The sequence below is a fragment of the Pyrus communis genome, chromosome 12, assembly GCF_963583255.1.
Source record: "Pyrus communis chromosome 12, drPyrComm1.1, whole genome shotgun sequence".
Lineage (NCBI taxonomy): Eukaryota > Viridiplantae > Streptophyta > Magnoliopsida > Rosales > Rosaceae > Pyrus > Pyrus communis.
Window position 1 is genome coordinate 22,032,978 of NC_084814.1, and position 20,043 is coordinate 22,053,020.

The 20,043-nt window shown below is 35.8% G+C and overlaps 2 protein-coding genes across 2 annotated transcripts in view; one reads left to right on the plus strand and one right to left on the minus strand.

Moving 5' to 3' along the window:
• Positions 1-514: 514 nt before the first annotated feature.
• Positions 515-2,848, minus strand: LOC137710410 (dof zinc finger protein DOF5.6-like). Its single transcript, XM_068449420.1, has 2 exons — positions 2,698-2,848; positions 515-2,065 (listed from the first exon to the last, which is right to left on the minus strand). Exons 1-2 carry the CDS (start codon positions 2,746-2,748, stop codon positions 1,130-1,132), a joined length of 987 nt encoding a protein of 328 aa, XP_068305521.1. The 5' UTR covers positions 2,749-2,848; the 3' UTR covers positions 515-1,129.
• An 8,887-nt stretch (positions 2,849-11,735) lies between these two features.
• The window catches only part of LOC137710408 (serine/threonine-protein kinase ATM), a 28,140-nt gene continuing 19,832 nt past the window's right edge, over positions 11,736-20,043 (plus strand). Inside the window, exons 1-22 of the mRNA XM_068449417.1 lie at positions 11,736-11,981; positions 12,446-12,554; positions 12,632-12,778; positions 12,899-13,066; positions 13,194-13,374; positions 13,465-13,621; positions 13,733-13,872; positions 14,010-14,097; positions 14,558-14,661; positions 14,856-14,954; positions 15,552-15,608; positions 15,878-15,959; positions 16,501-16,575; positions 16,852-16,893; positions 17,022-17,092; positions 17,264-17,312; positions 17,844-17,915; positions 18,064-18,210; positions 18,312-18,401; positions 18,482-18,669; positions 19,273-19,849; positions 19,952-20,023. Coding sequence (XP_068305518.1) covers positions 11,913-11,981; positions 12,446-12,554; positions 12,632-12,778; positions 12,899-13,066; positions 13,194-13,374; positions 13,465-13,621; positions 13,733-13,872; positions 14,010-14,097; positions 14,558-14,661; positions 14,856-14,954; positions 15,552-15,608; positions 15,878-15,959; positions 16,501-16,575; positions 16,852-16,893; positions 17,022-17,092; positions 17,264-17,312; positions 17,844-17,915; positions 18,064-18,210; positions 18,312-18,401; positions 18,482-18,669; positions 19,273-19,849; positions 19,952-20,023 — 2,784 coding nt within the window. The 5' untranslated portion in view covers positions 11,736-11,912. The remainder of the gene's footprint in view (positions 11,982-12,445; positions 12,555-12,631; positions 12,779-12,898; positions 13,067-13,193; positions 13,375-13,464; positions 13,622-13,732; positions 13,873-14,009; positions 14,098-14,557; positions 14,662-14,855; positions 14,955-15,551; positions 15,609-15,877; positions 15,960-16,500; positions 16,576-16,851; positions 16,894-17,021; positions 17,093-17,263; positions 17,313-17,843; positions 17,916-18,063; positions 18,211-18,311; positions 18,402-18,481; positions 18,670-19,272; positions 19,850-19,951; positions 20,024-20,043) is intronic.

Genomic DNA, 20,043 nt, shown 5'->3' on the forward strand with positions numbered 1-20,043 from the left:
TCCTATTTTCTAGCACCAACAATGGGTTACAATTAAGGAAACTTTAACAAAAAACTTCCGGTACTATTCATTTTAATGAAAAACCACATTTTTACACTAAAAAGTCAATCATGGTACTATTCACTTTACTCTTTTGTCTTTATCGTTAAAACTCAAAGTTTTCAAGCCCTTTTCATTAGTTTTCCTTACAATTAATGAAGTCACATGGCACGGAAGAACTCAAAAACTCAAAGATTATGGGTTTGCTTATAATTGCTTTTAAAATGATTGACAGCGTTTTTATGAGAGTGTTTTTTGATCCATTCTTTAGCAAAAATACAAGTGAATCCTAGAAAAGCACTTGAAATGTTTTTGGAACTCAACAACACTTACCAAAAGCACTTTCAAACAAGTCCTATATATTACATTTTGCTCTCACTGAAAACTCTGGTTTGCTCTCATTTTATTTCTCAACCATTCCCAACCAGAAAGGCAGTTTACAACACTTTATGATTATAATTTGATCACACTCCGATCTCCATCGACCATGCAGACAAACGGCACATTAAAAAGAGATAATTAAGAATACTGATTAAGTACTAAATAACACATAATATATTTAATTAAATCTTATAGACCAAAAAGAGCCACGACTATATCTTCCTCGGTATTACAACAAAATCCTAAACCTTTGAATTCTTTTGCACTTGCAGCCAATGAGTACAACAAATTGGAAGAAAGACTAAAAGACCAAAAAGAAAGAAACAAAAAGAAAATAATAGTACAACAAAACCAATAGCCAAAGGCAGTACTCATTTTTGGACTCTCTTTGCTCCCATTCACACACACCTTGTTGAGTCAATAAAGATGAAAGCAATTCCACCTTCGTACATAACACCCCCATCCCCCCCAAAAAAACAGAAAGAATTTAAACCGCTTTCCTCGCAAATGACATACAATATCTAAGAATCGACAACATGGTCATTTGGCACCTATATGCATGTATGTGATGTCGACCCATCACAAACATGCACATACTTAGAGAACTGGCAATGCATGCAGTAGTAGTGGGAGTAGTTGAATAACCTACTGATCTAAATGCAGATGATTAAAATTAACTGAAGTCACTAATCGCACCTAATTAGTTTAATTAAACTAAAGGGTTGGTTGTGGAGGGACCATAATTGTTCATGACATTGGTCCATAATCCTAGACCATTGAGGTACCCAAATGACTCCTTTCCATGGTCAGAGCAGCCTTGGTCTTGCCACTCAAGTGACAAGAGCTTTGTGTTTGGCTTCACATCCATTGCATTAATCTGATGATGATCCTCATGATTTGCTTGATCATATGGCAACATTAGCCTCTGGCAACTGTCCATGAAATTACCATTCTGCACATCAAGTGATGACATCCCAAATGGAGATGAGCACAGGCCATGGTGATGAAAGCTTGACTGATGATCTAATCCATGACTAACTCCTCCCATATTATTTCCAAACCCACCCATCATACCCAAATCAGAACCATTCCCCATGAAATCATAGTTCCTGGCATTCCCCACGATAGCCTCCAACTTGCTCTCCATGAAATCAATAGGCCTAGGGTTACTGTTGTCCATGAAGCTACTAGGGTTCATAGTACTCCCAAGCATCAAGTTATTGAGGTGTGAATACTGCATCTGATCAGGAAATGAAAGGTGGAGATCAGTTGGGGTGTGAGATATCGATGACGAGGAGGATCCGGGGTGGTAGTTTTGGTTCATCAGCGATGAAGGGTTCTGATCATTGGGTTTCTTGGAAGAAACTTTCTTGTTCTTTCTACACCCGCCGCCCACGGGGATGTTTCTGAGGGTTCCACCTTTGGTCCAGTACCTTCTGCAGGTCTTGCAAAAGTACCTAGGTTGGGAGAGGCTGTAGTTGTTGTAGTAGCAAAACTTGGTGTGGGTGGACTCGCACCTAGGGCACTTGAGGGCTTGGTCGTGCTGGGGCCTCAGCCTCCGCTCGATCAACGGCCTCGAGCACGTTAACATGTCGCCGGATAACGGTGAGGATGAGTCCATCGGGGAGTCCTCGTGAATCGTTCCCTTCAGACATGGAAAGGAATTTGGAGATTGCGTCAGAAAATAATACTTTTACCCCACCACTTTATAATTTTAGGGCGACACACATTCTTTTCCCTTCCACTGCATATCAATCAATCCAATATAAAGCTAGCTAAAAAGTACGACTACTGACTCCAGTGAAAATAGCTTAAGAAAATTGGAAACTCGAGGGGAAAAAAGGAAATGGGAAATTTGAAGCTACTCAACTTTCATCAAATTATTGTTGACGTTATGCTCAAATTTATGAATTAATAAATAAATGATGGGAAACTTTACATTACTAATGACGGGTTTTGAACTCCGAATCTCTATCTACTCCTATTTATAACCCTATCGTAGGCTAAACTAGCTAAAATAATAGCATTTTCAGCAGTACAAAGCGCGCTGTCTATAAGATACTTTGGTCTTCTAAATCCTAGGAAAAATGTATATTAGTTATTCCCCTGCGCTTTCAATATATTACATTTTCAGAAGCGAACTCATGATGAACTGAGGATGGAGCTGGTGGTCACATAATATAAATTAAACTAAATTAAATGTCCGCCATGAAATCAAAAACAAAAATAAAACAGAAATGAACACAATGGTGATGATGAAGAAGCACTACAACGTACCTGTAGCCAGTCAGATGAATCCATGCAAACTTGCAGAGAGTTGTGACCCATCAAACAAAACTAACCAAACTCAGATCAGAGAGCGAGAGAGAGAGAGAGAGAGAGAGAGAGAGTCAAAACAGAGGCAACAATTTTAACCAAAGCTTTTCCTTCATACACACTTCATTTCATTAGCTGTCTCTCAGTAACACTAAGAGAGAGAGAGAGAGAGAGAGAGAACAAGTATGTTAATGAAGGAGAAAGGGCTACAGATAGAGAAGGATAGAAGTAGCTAAGTGAAGAGCGAGGAGGGTTCTTATTGTGTGGGAGGGGTTGGTGTGGGAACTATATAAGGCGATCCAGTGTGTATGTTTGAGTAAGCTGCTGAGCTTGCTAACCCTACACTCTCTTTCGTCGGTGGCAACAGCAATGGGGCCCTACTATGTCTGCACCCAGCCCAACATTGGCCCTACACCTTACCTCACCTTGACTGAAACCCCTACTTCACAACCAATGGCCCTGATGCCGTCATGGGTTTTGGGATTAGACAGCTAAGACCGTTGATGTGATAGTCTCACACGTCAGATATCACTCTGTAGTCTTCACACTTGAACGATCGTCAGTTTATGTTACATGAAAGAAGATGAGAGACTCAGAATATTTGGGTCCTCGATAAAGGAGGATCCCGAAAGAGCACTCCACTTAGGGGCCCAAACGTGTGGGTCCTATTCGCCCTCCTTCTACAAGCAAAGGATATATTCTCCCCTTCCACCCCCTAGTCACGTGCCACATTATAGTATGTACGTATGTCCGTTGTTTTCTTAGGCTTCTATAGAGTTCATAATCAACTCCATAGTAAACTATTAATTTGAAACTGTGTGATATCAGTTGTTCAATATATCGAGCTTACACTTACATCCTTTTTTGTATGTGTAGACATCATAAATGTGAAAACACAAACATAGTCTCACTATATACCATATACCCCTAGAAACTTTAAAAAAAATATGCAATGTCCCTTACTTTTCAATGTAGAATTCACACTCTTAACACGCTCTGTCACACGTAGCGACATTTAAGTGTCTTTTAATATCTTGATGCAGATGATTCACACACATTCTACTTTGATGCCATAAAGGGCGTTGTGGTTCCGCTTCCGCCATAAACTCAGTTGATGATAGAAAAAGAAGTCATACTACTTACAAGCACAATGTATATCGTAGTTCTTTAACATGAGATTCACAAACTCTATAGTTAGACAACCACTAACCCTTGCCAACAATGCATAACGATCAATTACAACATAATGTATGTGTGTATATTATATTGACTATAATTTTTATGGATTGTGCTAGAGAAACCATCTACTTGAACTATATTTTATGAATCACATGATATGACGGCTGATGGTTAGACTTTTTTTTTAAATCAGTAGAAAAAGAATTCAACTATTAAAGATCCTTGTATGGACTATAAAGTATAGTCTAAGAACATAATCTCTCTAACATTTTTCTATTTTTATAACCCAACTCAAATCAAATAACACTTGGCGCGCTGTTGTGAATTAGAACGAACTAGGGACATTTGATTGAGCTAGCTCTCATTAGTCTAACATATATTTGTGACATGCATGCATGCATGCCATGACTAACTGGATGACGCTCGATCTTGATAACCTTGATGGTTCGATGGCGTGAGGAAGACACTCAAAATCTATGGGGCCCAAAAGTTCATTTGTCAGATGAGTGAATAAAGTGGTTTGTGTGCCCACGTTAAATTCACCGTACACTAACTGTTCTATATTCCCATATACAGTTCAGAGACAGTGATTCTATCTGATCTCTGTTTTCTTAATCATTTCATGTTCTTTTCTCAGCTGCTGCATATATTTTTAGAAAAATTAATAAAAATAGTTTGAGAACTTTAAGTTTTAATAATAAGGATAAAATAAAGGGTAAAGTGAACAATACCAGGGATTGACATTTTAGTGTAAAAATATAGTTTTTCGTTAAAGTGAACAGTACAAGGAATTTTTCATTAAAGTTCCCTATATTTTTTTATCAGTTCAATGATGACTATAACTGTACAAATATCCTTATGGTGGAATCTGATCACACCATCTCATTTGATTGAGATTCACCCTAGATTTCTATGTTTGGAGCTCAAATGTCGAGAAATTCAAACTATTTAATTCTAATCTTAGGGTTCCTATTAGTATATCATACAAATCTACCTTACAAAAATCCGAAAACTTGAACGACTTGAATCTCTCTCTTCTTGAATGATACAGATCTTTCGATCTATGGGCTCCTGATAAAAAAATCCGGAGTAGATTTCATTCCATCCCGATCAACTTCATTTTATCATTTGCTTTGTTTCTTTTTAATTATTTGTTAGCTGGTGTGTTGAACCAATTAAAGAACTTTCATAATCACTTTGTGATGAGCTTGCATGCGGGTTTTGAAAGTAAGCAATCATTTTGAGGGACGAAGGGCCACGTAGCTTTTTCAACTATGTACAATGTATATTGAGTTCTATTAATTAGGGTTTCGATTAATCTTATGTGTATGTATTCTAAAATTTATGATATTTATCAAATTGTTAGTTTTGATCTCTTTTGATTTAACTTTGTTGATTCAATAAAATGCATGGGAATAATATAGCTATACATGTTGTGTGTTTTAACATTATAGATCTACATTATAAGCACTAATAATAATAATATTGCCAAAACAAGGTCAAATTTCATGCAAGGGGAGTTGAGCAGTAGATGCATATTGGTTTGAATACATGTCTAGTTTTTTTATAATGTATTACGTACCCTTAACCCTATATTTCGCAGCTATCCATCGCGTTCCACTTATATGTCAGTAATTGTGAGAGAAAGACGTATTGCATTTCGTCTGAAGGTCTTCTTAACTATACAAATTTGAGAAGAATTTTGAGATCATTTGTGTCTCACACTGCTTGGATGAAATGTCAAAGTATACGTTATAAGGTATATATAGATATATAGTCAAGCATATAGAGTAGGGTCACTCTTTTTCAAGGGAGGATTGAACAATACTAAAGGGCATGTAAATTTAAAATACACACACACACACATATATATCTATATACATATATATATATATAGATATATATATATATAAGTATCAACTTTATCCGCATTCCGGTTGCAGATTCGGCATGCTCTCATTCATGAAACACGTTTTAGGGCGATTTAAGATCGGCCATTGCTACAAAACACACCAGTACTAACTAGGATACTAATCTTTTTCTTCAGCATGGCACATGCTGTGCACTGCGGGGGCATGCATGCTTTGTATATTCGATAAATAAAGGATCCTCCTCCTATACAGACACAGATGACTTTCAAAGCATGTCCCGTAATTCATTAACTTAATATTAACAGTAGTTCGATGAGGAAATCTTGAGCTTCAAGCTTCTGAACACCTGTCCCCGTAATCTTCTCTCTTTATGCACATTTTGCTTTGCGTTCGATCCTTTTTCTATATCTTCTCCTCTCACTCAAATGAAAGTTCTGGAAAGGACCGTTCTTAACGCTACAAAGTTTATTCTTAGATTCTTAACATCATTGTCGATCATTTCTTTAATTTTTCAAATCAAACGGAACAGAATGTCAATGTTACATGTTGTTGTTGGCAGGGCCAGCCCAAGTAGGCGCCCGCCTAGGGCTCCCACTTCGGAAGGGCCCCCAAAAAAATTTTATATCCTGTAATTAACATATAAATATTAAAAAAAGTAAGAAATATCATAATTCATTTGCTAGTGCAGTGGAAACGTTGAGTTTGAAACATGAAGCTGCCTTTTAGTCACTAGATTTTTCTTAATTTTTCTTGTTTTTCAAATTTAATGTCAATCCATCTGTCCAAATGCATATAAAGTTATAAAACTCAAGTCTTTTGCAATCTTTTTTCTTTCAACTTCTCATTCTCTCCATTTCTATCGAATGTTTAAACCAACTATCATATGGTACGTCTTAAATATTGTACTTTAAGGTAATCAAACCTTTGAATTATATATTTTTCTTTTCAATAACTTTTTATTCAATGGATTATTTTAATATTCAATTTGTTAATGTGATGTTGATTTTAGAAGAAAAAAAAACACAAGAGAAACAATTGGCGTTGAATTTATTATACTCGTCAATCAAGTTTTATTGTTTTTCACTCTCAATCTTAAACAATTGACTGCAAACATTTAGTACGTACATTTGTGTCTAAAAACGTGAATCGTGTAATGTTTAAATAATGTTTGTATATTTATCTTCTATTGATAATAATTTTTAATGATATTTGATGTGAAAAATAGAACTTTTTATGTATTTAGCGAATTATTTTTTATACAAATCAATATACAAAGAACAGAAGATCAGAGAATTTTAGGATCTCACTTCGAAAATTCGCCTAGGACCCCAAAATTCTCAGGGCCGGCCCTGGTTGTTGGCAGGGTTGAAATTTGAGGTGCTCCAAAATTGCATTACAGAATATTTTTTTCAAATTTCAAATTCCAGAGTAATATGGCCAGTAGAAAACATATTATATATGTATGAAATGGTGTCTAAAGCATTCCTAGCTAGCTAGCTAGGGTTTGAATATTAGGTTATTGTGATGTGGTGGTCGACCTATTCATCAGGGTGGTCAAACAAACTAAACCTCGTTATGGGCGCAGCCAATCAGGTTCTTTGAGGCCAAGCAATGGACCCTACCGTGAGATATCTGTCGATCCCTATGCCTTCTACTAGCAAGGTTTGGGTAATATATGTTAACGATGTGCAGATACTCGAGCAAAAACCAACCCCAACTTGATCTTGGGACCATATAATTGGCTAGAAAAGTTTCTTGATGCTACTCTTGGTTATCTCGGGTTTTAGTAATGGTGCTAAATTTAGGGGCTGATTGCAAAAATCCCAAGTATAGGTGAGATCAGCAATGTGATTATCAAAAGATAAACGTGTAATTACATATTTAATATTGTGATACAGTCTGACTAGAAAAAACTGTGATAAAAACGTATTTTATATGAAATTTTATGAGGTATTATAAATTTAGGATTTGAGGATAAACGTTTCAAACTAAACAAGAGATAATGTTTTATGCAACGAAAGAGAGGGACAAACGCATGGTTGTGTATGTGCAACTTATGTATAGAAGAAAGCTCCGCATAGCCGACTCATCCAACCTGGAATGATTTAGGGTTTAGGGAGTTGCACAATATATTTTTCCATTTGTGCTTGTTATGGGAGTTGCTTCATTCTTGTCATGTTGTTGGTTTTGTAGTGAGTTAAACTTGGAGGTTGAGAAAGGTAAGATAAATTAACAAATACATAGTAAATATAATATTGCTTAATTTTGTGTATCTTAGAAGTACCATATTCCACATTCATTCTTATGCATCTGAAAGAAGAAAGAAACGTGTGGTTTATTTACCAATACGACCAATAGTCGTAGATTATGTGCCCTTTCTTTCTCTTCATCTATATATATATATATGTCTGCTGCAAGATCACACCAGATAGTCAGACTCTTATTCGCATGCGCGACACTTCCAACGGTGACTGCGGCGCGCTGCATATTTACAGCAAACAAGTCACAAAAATTCTCTTCTTATAAAAAAATCCACCTAATAATTGACCAATCTACTGGGTCGGTGGACAGGATCTTCAGCCCCTGTACTCTACGGTTATCTTTTTTCAGTTTTATCTTCCCATCGACTGATCTTTAAATGTAGTATTAGTTGTCTCTACTTCCATACGGCTGTCAATGCGGAGAGATTATTTCTTGTCACCAGGTGTTACGTAGCAAACTATTATTAGACGAGTGGTTCACTTTTAAACAAATATTTATGAGTTGCAAAAGAGTTTCTACTCGTAACTGGGGTGAAATGGGCGTTAATCAAATGTGCGCATTGAAATACAGGGCCGTTTCTATGAGAGCAATCAAACATTGTATCTGATCCACTTGTCAAATACAAGATTCTTTCGTCCACTACAGTATGAGTCAAATTCTAAAATTCGACTCACATTAGAGTGCAGAAAATATATATAAAAAAATATAGTGAGTTCGATATCCAGTTGTCCAGTCTATTTCTTAACCTTACTTCATTATGATCAAGTTATTATTGTTATAAAAATTGGAGCTTTAACGAAAAATTACTGTTCATTTTAATAAAAAACCATATTTTTACACTAAAAAGTCAATCATGATACTATTCACTTTATCCTTTATTTTATCATTATTATTAAAACTTAATGTTTTTAAACTCTTTTCATTAGTTCTTTTTATAAAAATAACCTGTTTTGTTTGTGAGAAAAGAAAATAACCCTAGCCTACTTGCTATTCTTTCTTGTTCTCTAGACTCTAGTTATATGTCAGAATGATTGTTATCTCTACTATTTTTGCTACGAAGTCATATCAATTGGGTCCCAATCGTGTCTATTGAACCCGACCAAGTGTCCCGTAGCTTAATAAGCTACACACTCTTTGCCTCACCTACTTCTGGATATTTTTGTCCTATTGTTTATGGCTTGTGTTGTGTGTGATTGTGCGAAATAATTGTTAGTTATTTGAGAATCATGTGATAATTAAACAACATTTTGAGGGATGCCATTAAATTTGTATTAGTCAAGAAAATAGGCTTAATAATAGTTAAGTGGCTGGCTTATTTATTGGACTACATAATATTTATATATGGAACGGATATGTGTCATCACTTTGTTTACACAATTTTTTATATACGTTTTTGGTGGGATATACTATGTAATATATTTCAACGATATAAACCGTTTATTTTTTAAGTATTCCCTAAAAAATTATGTCGATAAAAAATCACCTAGATATAAAATCATATGACCGTTGCATTAAGAGCTTAGGGTTTCTTTGTAAAACCGTATTAATCAATTTTCTTTACTACAAATGCATGTCTTAATGATTTTGGATTTGTCTACTTTTTCGTTAGGATGATCCATGAATGATGTTCTGAAAGATAAACAGTTCAGATATTTGAAATATATTACAGAGTAAGCCTCACAAAAACATGTATGAAAAATTATGTAAAAAAGTTGTGCCACATATCCTCTCCTCTATATATATTATATACATGAGGATTACGTTCAGATCGTGTCTCCTAATCCGAATTCTAATTCACATCAAAACACATAAGATCTCATAATCTTATTTTATTCTAAGTAGGTTTTGCAGCTATAAAGTTTACCTAATAATCTAAATTGGCCAGCAATTAACAATACTAAGAAACTTTATTAAACATTGATTATTAATTGTTTGATACCATGAAAAGCTATATCACCAAACATAGTTGAATGATGGCATATATCAATGTGAATAAGTAATGACAATGTTCTTTGCCGCGGGCTCATGCCCTTCGTTTTGGGGTCGGCGGCAATCTTCTTGACAATCATTTTTAGTCTTTTCCTTTTCTCTCTTTAGGTTTAGTTTATTTTGGTGTAGAATTATTACCACAAAACATTGTAATCATCATTGATAAAATATGAACCTGTTTCATGGGTTCTAGAGTTTAAGCCATGAGAGAGAAGTGTTGAAGATGGCTTTGTATATTTGCTTGATGTAAACAATTACAAGATGAAACATATATATAGGGAAGAAAAAGAACATAAGCCTAATTTTGCCTCACTTACCTAACTTGCTTGACTAACCTAACTTGCCTAACTTTGAACAAGAAAATTGACTAGCCTACCATTATTCCAACATGTTTATTTCAAGCATTTTAACAATCATCTTTTGCCCCGCACACACAATAACACACAAGGTTTTGGATCTCATTGATATACGTAATCTTGTGATTCCCTATGAGCTCGGGGAATTACTTGAAGTCTAGTCATTGCTTTGCCATTGGTGATGCTTTATTGTGATATTTTTAGATCTAGTTTGTAAGGACCCTTTTGAGGCCTAGATATGTATTTGTAATATCATTTTTTCAATGAATGGAATATCATACTCTTATTCTTCTTCTTAAAAAACAAAGTATTGAGAATGTAAATAAAACTTCTTTTCGAGTCCCGTTTTAGTCTCAAACTCCTACAACAAGCCCGTAGACTATTCTTTTATATGACAAATTTGTATGCAATCACGTGTTTATCTAATTACAAATAGTACGTGAAGAAATTGAAATATTTATCCCATTGACTATTATTTCTCAACTCTCACGAATCCCAGTGAACAAAGTTATAGGATATTTGGGTTGGACTTGTATTCTACTTTTGGAAAGTGAAGGACATGATGATGGAAGAGAAATTGGCAAGAGCTAACTGATTTACAAAATGCTTCCCTTGGGCCTTTTCACATCTATGATCCACTCACCCCAGGCCCAAGGTGGTTCCCTAGAATCTCATGAGGGACCAATTTCCAATCATAGGCCCAACAACAAAGGAGCTTAACGAAGCCCACAAAGTTCACCAAAATAAAAAGCAATTGAGGTTTCAAAATTGCTGAGGAAAGTGGTTGGATAGGGCCGATGTACTATTGAGAAGGACGTTCCCGATTCCGGCTACTTCAGAGATATTCGTATTATTACTTTTCATTCTTGACGTACTGTTTTGTAAATAGATTATAAACATACCTCTATTTATAGAATCTTTCATTCAACACATCCGTACATGCATGGAGAAAAACTTATCATGCTAGGACTTTTATTTAAGACTTTTAAAGATTGTTACTAAAAGTCTAACTTGATTTACTACCTTACACAACATTCATTCCTGCTAAGTTTCATGACACTCTCCGAGGATTTGAATCCCATCCCGATTCAAATTGTGAGAATTCTAAGGATTTTCACATCTTAGTCATTCATCGCATGATACGGTCATAAATTATTTAAATTTTTTTATTTAAAATTAAACAAAAATAGTACTTAACGAAAATTAACCGCACGATACACGATAAACAATTATGATTTGAGGATCCTAGATTCCTTACGCTTTCCCATTTCTTCCTGGATCCTGTCCGCCTGCCTGGCCGTATTAACTAAAAATCAGCAAATATAAACCTTTCCTGTCTTAAAACCCTTTACCAAACAAAACCCCCTCCCCTCCTCAACACTCCCACTCTCCCCACCTTCCGTCTTCCCGCCATTTTCTCCGGCCCAAACCACCCAATTTCCGCCAGGAAACGAAACCCTAGCTCCACTCTCTCACACTCAGACCGCCGGGTTCGTCATCGGAGCTCCGGCGGCCTCCGATGGTGACTTCCAGAGACGTCCAGGAGATTGTCTCCAAGCTCTCCTCCGATAAAGCCAAGACTCGAGAAGTATCTATCTATCTTCGACTCTACTCTCTCTCTTACCATTTTGTTCGTTACCATCTTTTCGGTCGCTGGGAAAATGCAGTCATACGAAAAGAAAATGAAATTGATAAAACGGGTAGTAATTACTTTCAGGAATCTGGAGAACTGCATAACGGAAAAGCCAAGAGGATCATCTGTTCTGATTAGTTATGATGATTCAATTTGTAGAAAAATATTTTGAGTTTAGAAAGTTGAACAGAAGCTTCATGTCCACTTAATTTCCCGAAATTTAACATAAAATCCGAGTTCAATCGGGTCGAAAAGTTGTTTGGGCTTCGAATAAGCGAAAGTTTTCTGAAATTCTGTGTTAAATGGTGATTCTGAACTGCAGAGTTGTCTATGCTATTGTATTTTTGCTGCCAAACACAGTATTTATTTTTCCGTTTTGAGGAAATTGTTGTATGATTAATGTTTTGGTGTATATGCAGGAAGGGATAAAGTTTTTGAATACATGGTTAGAAGGAGAAAGATCGATTGGTTTCTGTAAATATCTCGGAAAGAAGACTGCAGAGCTTAAACCAGATGAAATTCCTCATTGTAATGCAATGTTTATAGTAATACATATATAATATTTTTACGAAAAGTGAAGTGAATTGCTTGTATTGTTTCTGCAGCTGAGACCTGGCCCTTCTTTACTAATTTGCTGATTCAGTGTGCTTCATTGGAGATATCCTCCTCAAGCAAGCGGCGATTGCCCAAGTTGATATGTGCAAAGACTCTAAGGATAGTTGTGCAACACGCAGAGGATGATAAGTTTTCAGGTATTAAAAGCAGTCAATGGATTAAGCTTTGAAGAAGTTTAAGTAGCCACCTAATTAAGCATTCTACATCTAATTATGCTTATGCTTGTTTTCATCATCATGTTTTCATCATCATTTCAGGCAAGCGGTTGCCCTTGTTAGCTGTGGTTAAAAATCTTTTTAATCATATATGTGACGTCTTACATAATGATAATGTCCCAAGCTTTCAATTGGAATATGGGATTATTCTCCGGCATCTATTAACTGTCAGAGACTATCGATTTCAGATGAAGAGGCGCACCTATTGCAGTGAGTCAATGATTTCAACAAATAACCTCTAGCTAATATCTATTCTTGATTGTTAGTTACAACTTACATTTACACTGTCGTTATTCAACTTGGTGTTAATTATCTTACTCTGCTCTGCATTGATAAGGCCTAGTACAGAAGTACATGGAGAAGATAGACGAAAGCTTGAGCCAATATAATCCCAAGGAGGAGGTCTTTCGCTGCATTCTTACCCTCCATTCACTTTTGGAGAATCCCCCTGGAGATTTCCTACCAAATCTTAGGGAAGAGATTGTTGAGTGGTTTGTCAGAATTTTTTCTCACATTAGGTAACCACCCCCCAGCCGGCTGATTTGGCATTTCCTTTTCTATATTCATGATGGAGTACGTGACGTTTTCTCATCTTGCATCTTGCCCAGGGATGAAGGAAAGATTTCACGCAAACTTATGGACTGCATTAATACATTTTTGTTGAAAGATGGTCCAAATTTGGGTTCTGAGTCCTTGGAGATCCATAATGCTGTGCAGCAATTTGTGTTCCGGTGTTGGCTGACGACCCATGATCGAGCCCTTAAGGTTTCTTAATAATGCATTTCAAAGCAATTTTGGCAGTTTATCTATATTTTTGAGTATCCTGAATTCCTAACTTTGCTTGCACTTGTACTTATATATATTTATATATTGCAGGATGCACTTATTTTTTATGCAAGGTTACAGCTGAATATGACTAGAGGTGCTGCTGATGGTAGTTTTTTGGTTCATCAACTTCTTGACATAGTTTACAAGGAGCTTGATCAAAGCTACGTATCCAATACTAATGTGCCTAGGTGGACTTTCTATTTTTCCTTCTCAATCATTTCTGTTTTCAGTTTTAAAATTGACTTGTTATTCTTATGGTATTCCTAGGTGAAGTTTACAATTGTGACTTTAATAGATGTTCATTTAAAACCTTCTGCATTTGCAGGGCTGATGCAGCTAAAGATGACAAGTTTGGAATTTTAAGTAGCTCACATTGTGGTTTGGTTGAGCTTGCAGCTGCTGTACTTTATCGGGTATCTACTCCAGACATTCAGTATGCTGTGCTTGCATCTCATTGTGGAACTTGCATAAATTTCAACATCATCACTACGGTTTAATTTTCTTCATAGCGACTTGGATTTTTTTTTGGGTGGTTTGCTAAGGCAATATACCAATTCTGTCATATATGATGATCAGTTTTGGCTCCAGTAGTTTAAGGTGGAGTGGGGTTGGAGTAGGTCTTAAATCCAACTCTTGGTTTAGGTGGAGTGGGGTTGGAGGTGGTTAAATCCAAGTCTTGGTTTTGTTTGTTTTATTTTTAAACACTCTGGATAAGTAAACAATTTGTTAGTGTTTTTTTCCTTTACCTTTCTTGAGACTGACGATCCTGGTAGATGGCCAATTCCTTTCTTTCATCTCATTTTTTATTCATTTCCATAAAGTTCCTGTTTCCTATCAAAAACAGAAAAATAATTTTGTGTTTTCACTCTTCAGGCTTGTCATAACATGACTAAAACACCGTCAAGTGAAAAGCGGGTCAAGAGAGAGCATGCTGCTGCACAATTGAGAGAGGCTCTCATGAAAGGAAAATGGTTATGGTAAGTTTAAGTTGACTGATTATGTTTAATTTCCTTGTGTGGTATCTTGTGCACAGCTCTATCTGTTGATACTGCACCTTTAGCATGAAACAACTTTCTATAATCTAATGTGAAACAAATATAAAAATGGATGATAAATTATTGGTCAATGTGGCACTGATGCTTTTGACCTGCTGGTTTGATGATGAATTCAGGAATGCTTCATTTTGTTGTCTGATTCGTAAGTACCACACACACATTAGTAAGGATCTTTTCATGTACTGGTTCGAGGGCATATGTGCAAGCTTTCAAAGGTACTTTGTGGCATGTGATAGTTATAATTGTCTCATTTTTTAGCTTTGATCAAACTATCATTTATTCTCATGTCTCTCTCTATGCTTCTTTTAATATAATTGCTCTGCAAGAACAAGTGCTGATACTTTGACATTAGTACTAGGATATTACTTGAGTTTTATTCAGTCTGAACTCTGAACCTTGAATGCTTCTCTTTAATTGTTGTCATACTATTTTGGAGTTGTATACTTGGTGTTGTTCAGAGTCTTGTATAGATCATGTGCCATATTTTGTTTCCCGATATGTACGTATATGTATATATATGTGTATATATATATATATTATATATATACATTAGAAAAATAGAAGAAGAGATAAACTCCTTGAAATTTGTGGTTCTGTTGGATTAACACCCCACCTTGTTTTCCTTAAAAAAAAACAGATATAGGTAAGTTGTAATATAAGATGAGTATCTATGCATGCTTGCGTAGGGAATTTCTTCTGGACAGTTAGTCAACTCAAGTGTAAAATATTGCAAATCTGTTCCATACTACATAAACTGGTGATGTTTTTAATTTGTTTTCATTCCTGTGCTGATGAAATGGAATATATTGCAGAATTTTGAATGATGCAAACATGGTACATTCTTATGATGGTCTGCTTTGGACACTGAGGTATGCTGCACTAATTTACCATAAACACACTTACTTTTTATGTAAATATTGTTAAGTGTGTAGCCAGGTTGTGTATAACCATGTGACATTGGTGGTCCATTTCAATATTGCTTTGCCATGTATGGTTCTCCACTGAGTTTAGTATTTGTATATCTGCACAAACATCCACTGGTTATTAATATATGGTCGACACCTGTAGATTCTCCCTCTACCTCTCTAATCCCCATCTTCTTATGAGCTTATATTTATCTATTTACATGCATCTAAAGGAGCTTGCAGGAACTTTCTTCCGTGCTGTTGCTTCCAGATTCAAAGTTGAAGAAACTGTCAAGCTTGTCTCCCTTGAATGAGGTGCTTGTCTGTTTTTTTTTTTTTGTTTTTTGTTTTTTGTTTTTGTAATTCTTTTGACGATTTTGCTTCTTTTTTATGTTGCCCCTTTCTAGATGTAAGACTATTACATTCAAGGGGTTCAACTGAAGGATTGTTTTTAGACTATTTGTAGGTAAACTACAGTTAAACAACCCTGGGTTTGTACTATACAAGGGATAAGTTATTTTTTTGGGGCAAAAAGGACTAAGTTGTTTAGTGCTGTCTTTGGGATTGCAAATCTCAGTGATGTACGGAATAGGTTTTAGAAAGAAAAAAAAGTACCAAATAGGTTCTTATTTGGAGACTTCATCTATCAAATTATTTTTCCTAGGGGCCGCTTTATGTAAGACGATCGTTAAAGAAGTACCTCATAAACAATTTCAACTTCAGGGGGTGTCTTTTCTTTGCATTTACTTTGCGGGATCGAGAGAATCAACTATATTCCTTTTGTATTGCTATCTCTAAAACTATTTCTTTAAATTGGTATTTGTGTTGACTGGGTTGCTGGACAATATTTTTGCAGTTTGATTGTGGTTGGCAAGTAGTGTGGAGTTGCCTGATGCAGGGGTTGCCATTGTTTAGTAATGTAGCTGCAGTTGTAAGTTTCAGTTCTCTCTGTTTGATAGGAAACACAATGTTTTTTATTGAAAAAGAAAGCAAGATGTACATCAGTGTATGCTCTGCACACATTAATACAAACAGAGCCTAAGTTTTAATGGACAGAAGTAAATGGAACAAGAGATGTATAATATCTTTTAGAATTTGTGAATTAATATGTTCAAAGTTCTCAGTGCATCATCTCAAGTTACTGAGTGGAGCTTTTGAACTATTGTCAAAATATTGCTTTGTTTTCATTTTGGGTGCCCTTGCACAGGTAGATGCTGCCCTGGTGCTCCTTGGAAACTTAATTTCAAATGTGAGTGTGAGAATGTGTCTTGTTTAGACTGGTTTCTACTATTTTCAATTGTTGATGCCGTTAGTTATTGCACTTCTAAATATTTTATTCTAGATTTTTTTTTTAATTCACACTTTCTTGTTTTCCAGGATCTTGTGCATAAATGTGTAGTACCTCAGGAGGTTTGGGAACTTAGGTTATTCAAACAAATGCCATCAGTGTACGTAATGCATTGCCTGTCAATCAATTATTACGTTTAATTCTACAATTACTCTGTACTATTTTCTTTAGCCCACTATTTGGTAATCCCTAATTAATCTAATTAACATTCATGATAGAATATTTAGATTGCTTTGTTGGTGTTTAATTCTATGATTATGATTTCCTTCAGGTCTGTCTTGTACTTTATTTCATGTTACTTCTCGAGGAAAGGTACTCAAGTAAGTGCTTGATTATCTTTTGTGTCATCCTGTTTTTTCTTCAGCTCTTAATAATTCTTTTATTGTCACTGCCTCCTTGATTGTCTACTTATATATCCATTATTTTTCATTTTTGCCCCTACTTTTGTAAAATATGAAACTCTGTTATTTTATTTAGAGAATGCATGTGATATTATCTTCCTCAGATAAGTGAACATCTGTACAAGATAGACAAAGTAGATTCCACCATATTTATTCAATGCAATGGTCTACTTGAGGATCACTGAATATTAAGTCTTGACATGGCTTACATTTGTTTGAATTAGTGTAGCTCAACATATGTTAAATTAATCTAATTCTTTTTGATAAAGAGAGTTCTGAACTTCTGAGTGACACTTATACATGTGCATGTGCATTCACAGACAGACAGACAATCCTATACATATACATGTCCATTTACTGATAACTAGGTTTATATCTTATAAAGCTTAAATTACGGACCGGGCCCATATTGTGAAATATGTTATATCTACTATCTTCATGTTTGTGCAGGGTGATGTTCGTGACATTTTACATCTGAGAAAAAACCTCCTGAGAGAACTTCTGGGTCAACTTCAGTTGATGGTCAGTTTGCTTTAACTTCAAATACAATATGTCCTATCCATCTTATAGATATTCAATTATTCTTGTATTGGACTTCCCTTATTTGAACTGTTACACTTTGTTATTAGAAGTCATGTTTGGTAAGTTATAACTGGTCCTTCTCATGCAGGAGTCTCCCATGCTTAATGAGCACTTGGTGGTATTGTTACCTGCAGCTGTTTATGCTCTCTGTGCCGGTTGCACTCCTTTTGATCAATGCTGTAGAGGACTTCCTTTATCTTACTCTTTTGTCGATATTACTGAGGCTGTTGATAAGGTGTGCAATAATTCACCTTGGTTTCCATTTGGCTTATAAACTTCAATGGTGCTATTTGGTGTCCATTCGAACTGAACTAGATTTTCAATTCCAAATTGTAGCCAGAGGATACTGAGCACGATTGTCTGCATGGGCTATTTGACTGCAATGTGGAAGTTCTCGCTAGTATCGATCCAGGTTCCAACGTTGAGGTACTGGCATGTTAGTTTTATAGGCACCCATCTATTGGGATTGATTGATTATATTTTTAATACATTACGACCATATTCAGGTTCTTCCATCCCAAACCCATCCAAGTGTATGGCTTCCGCGACAGTTAAGGGATCCACTGTTTTTTGAGATGGAAACCTTTATACTTGAATCTCTAGTAGAGAAGGAGATGGGAAGGAGGCCTCTATCTGATGTGTTCTTTATATGTACTCTATTGTCAAACTTCATCTATGGTTCAATCTTGACAAGGTTTATCTCATCTTCTTGTCTACATTTGTATTCGATAATATCATGTTGGTATTTCCATCTTACCACTTATTGGTTTTGTCTAGTAAGGCAAAATATCTTCTTACTACTGAGCTGCTGTTTTGGTATGCACTTCTCTTGCTAAGTAAAATACTTGATCATTCACTACTCACTAATAAGACTTTGTGATTCGGTGCTCTTGACATGGATATGTTCTTAAGAACTATAAGTGTTGTGACTCTTTCTCAGCAGCCATTCATCCTAGAACTTTAATGGTTGTCTTTATGAGTTTTTCCTTCATCATAGATACTTCTATGAAATCTGTCTTTTGAGTCATTGTTGCACTTGTGGGCAACATCGTGTATTACCTCTCGAGTTGTAGATGTGTCATATTAAACAGTATGCACGATACACCGTGTGTCTACATGCTGATGTTCTGGTTGTGTCTTTTATGCCATGCTGTAAAATTTTGCAGTTGAACTACATTACATTGTGGTTGAAGTTGTACATTTTTTGAACATCGACATCTGACCTTTTCCTTTATATTGTTGGGTATCTTGTTTCTTTACACGCTCTGAGTTGTTTATACCATACATGCTATTCCAGGCAAAGAGAGGAAGCATCGTTATTCCTTTCAAAATTGGGCCAATACCTGTTAGAATGGCTGGATATTGCAGTTAAGGCCACCCAAGGAAACCACAATGATATTCTGCCTCTTGCTTGCTTGGGCTCAGATCTTGTCTCTAATGGAACAAGCTCCGTTGTTGCTTCCTTAAAGAGTTTTCTTTACTCCCCTATTTTCATGAGGTGGAGAGATCAAAATCATGCGGATGTTGACCTTTATGGTGCTATCATGCAAATGATGGAGAGGCTTTTAAAAGCATTGGCTAGTGTGTATGAAGAATACTCTAGCGGTGCAAGTAGTCATAAGTTTGATGTGACTCAGCAAGACTTCTCTTCTGATAGAAGTAAAATTAGGATCATGGACATGGAGTTGGATATGAATGATGATTCCAAAGATGTGGATGTTTTAACTATTGGTGGTAAAATTGGTGGTGGTGTATCCTCTTCCATAGAGAAATGGAAGCTGGGCATGATTTTGCTTATTTCAATTTTTTTCTCAGTTTCACACGTTACTTGGGATGTCCTATATGATCTCTTGTCAAAAGAAACTGATCAAATGGTATGTTACACAGTTCCCTTCTCCACGTACATTTGATACCTGAATTCCACGCATGCAATAATCACATCCCTTTTGATTTTTACATTTTTCATTTCAACTCAGGTTCGTGAAAATATTCTGCTCATTCTTTGTCAACATCCATACTGGTCATCTCTTGAAAATCTTACAGACACGGTAATTTACAACTCATCTTA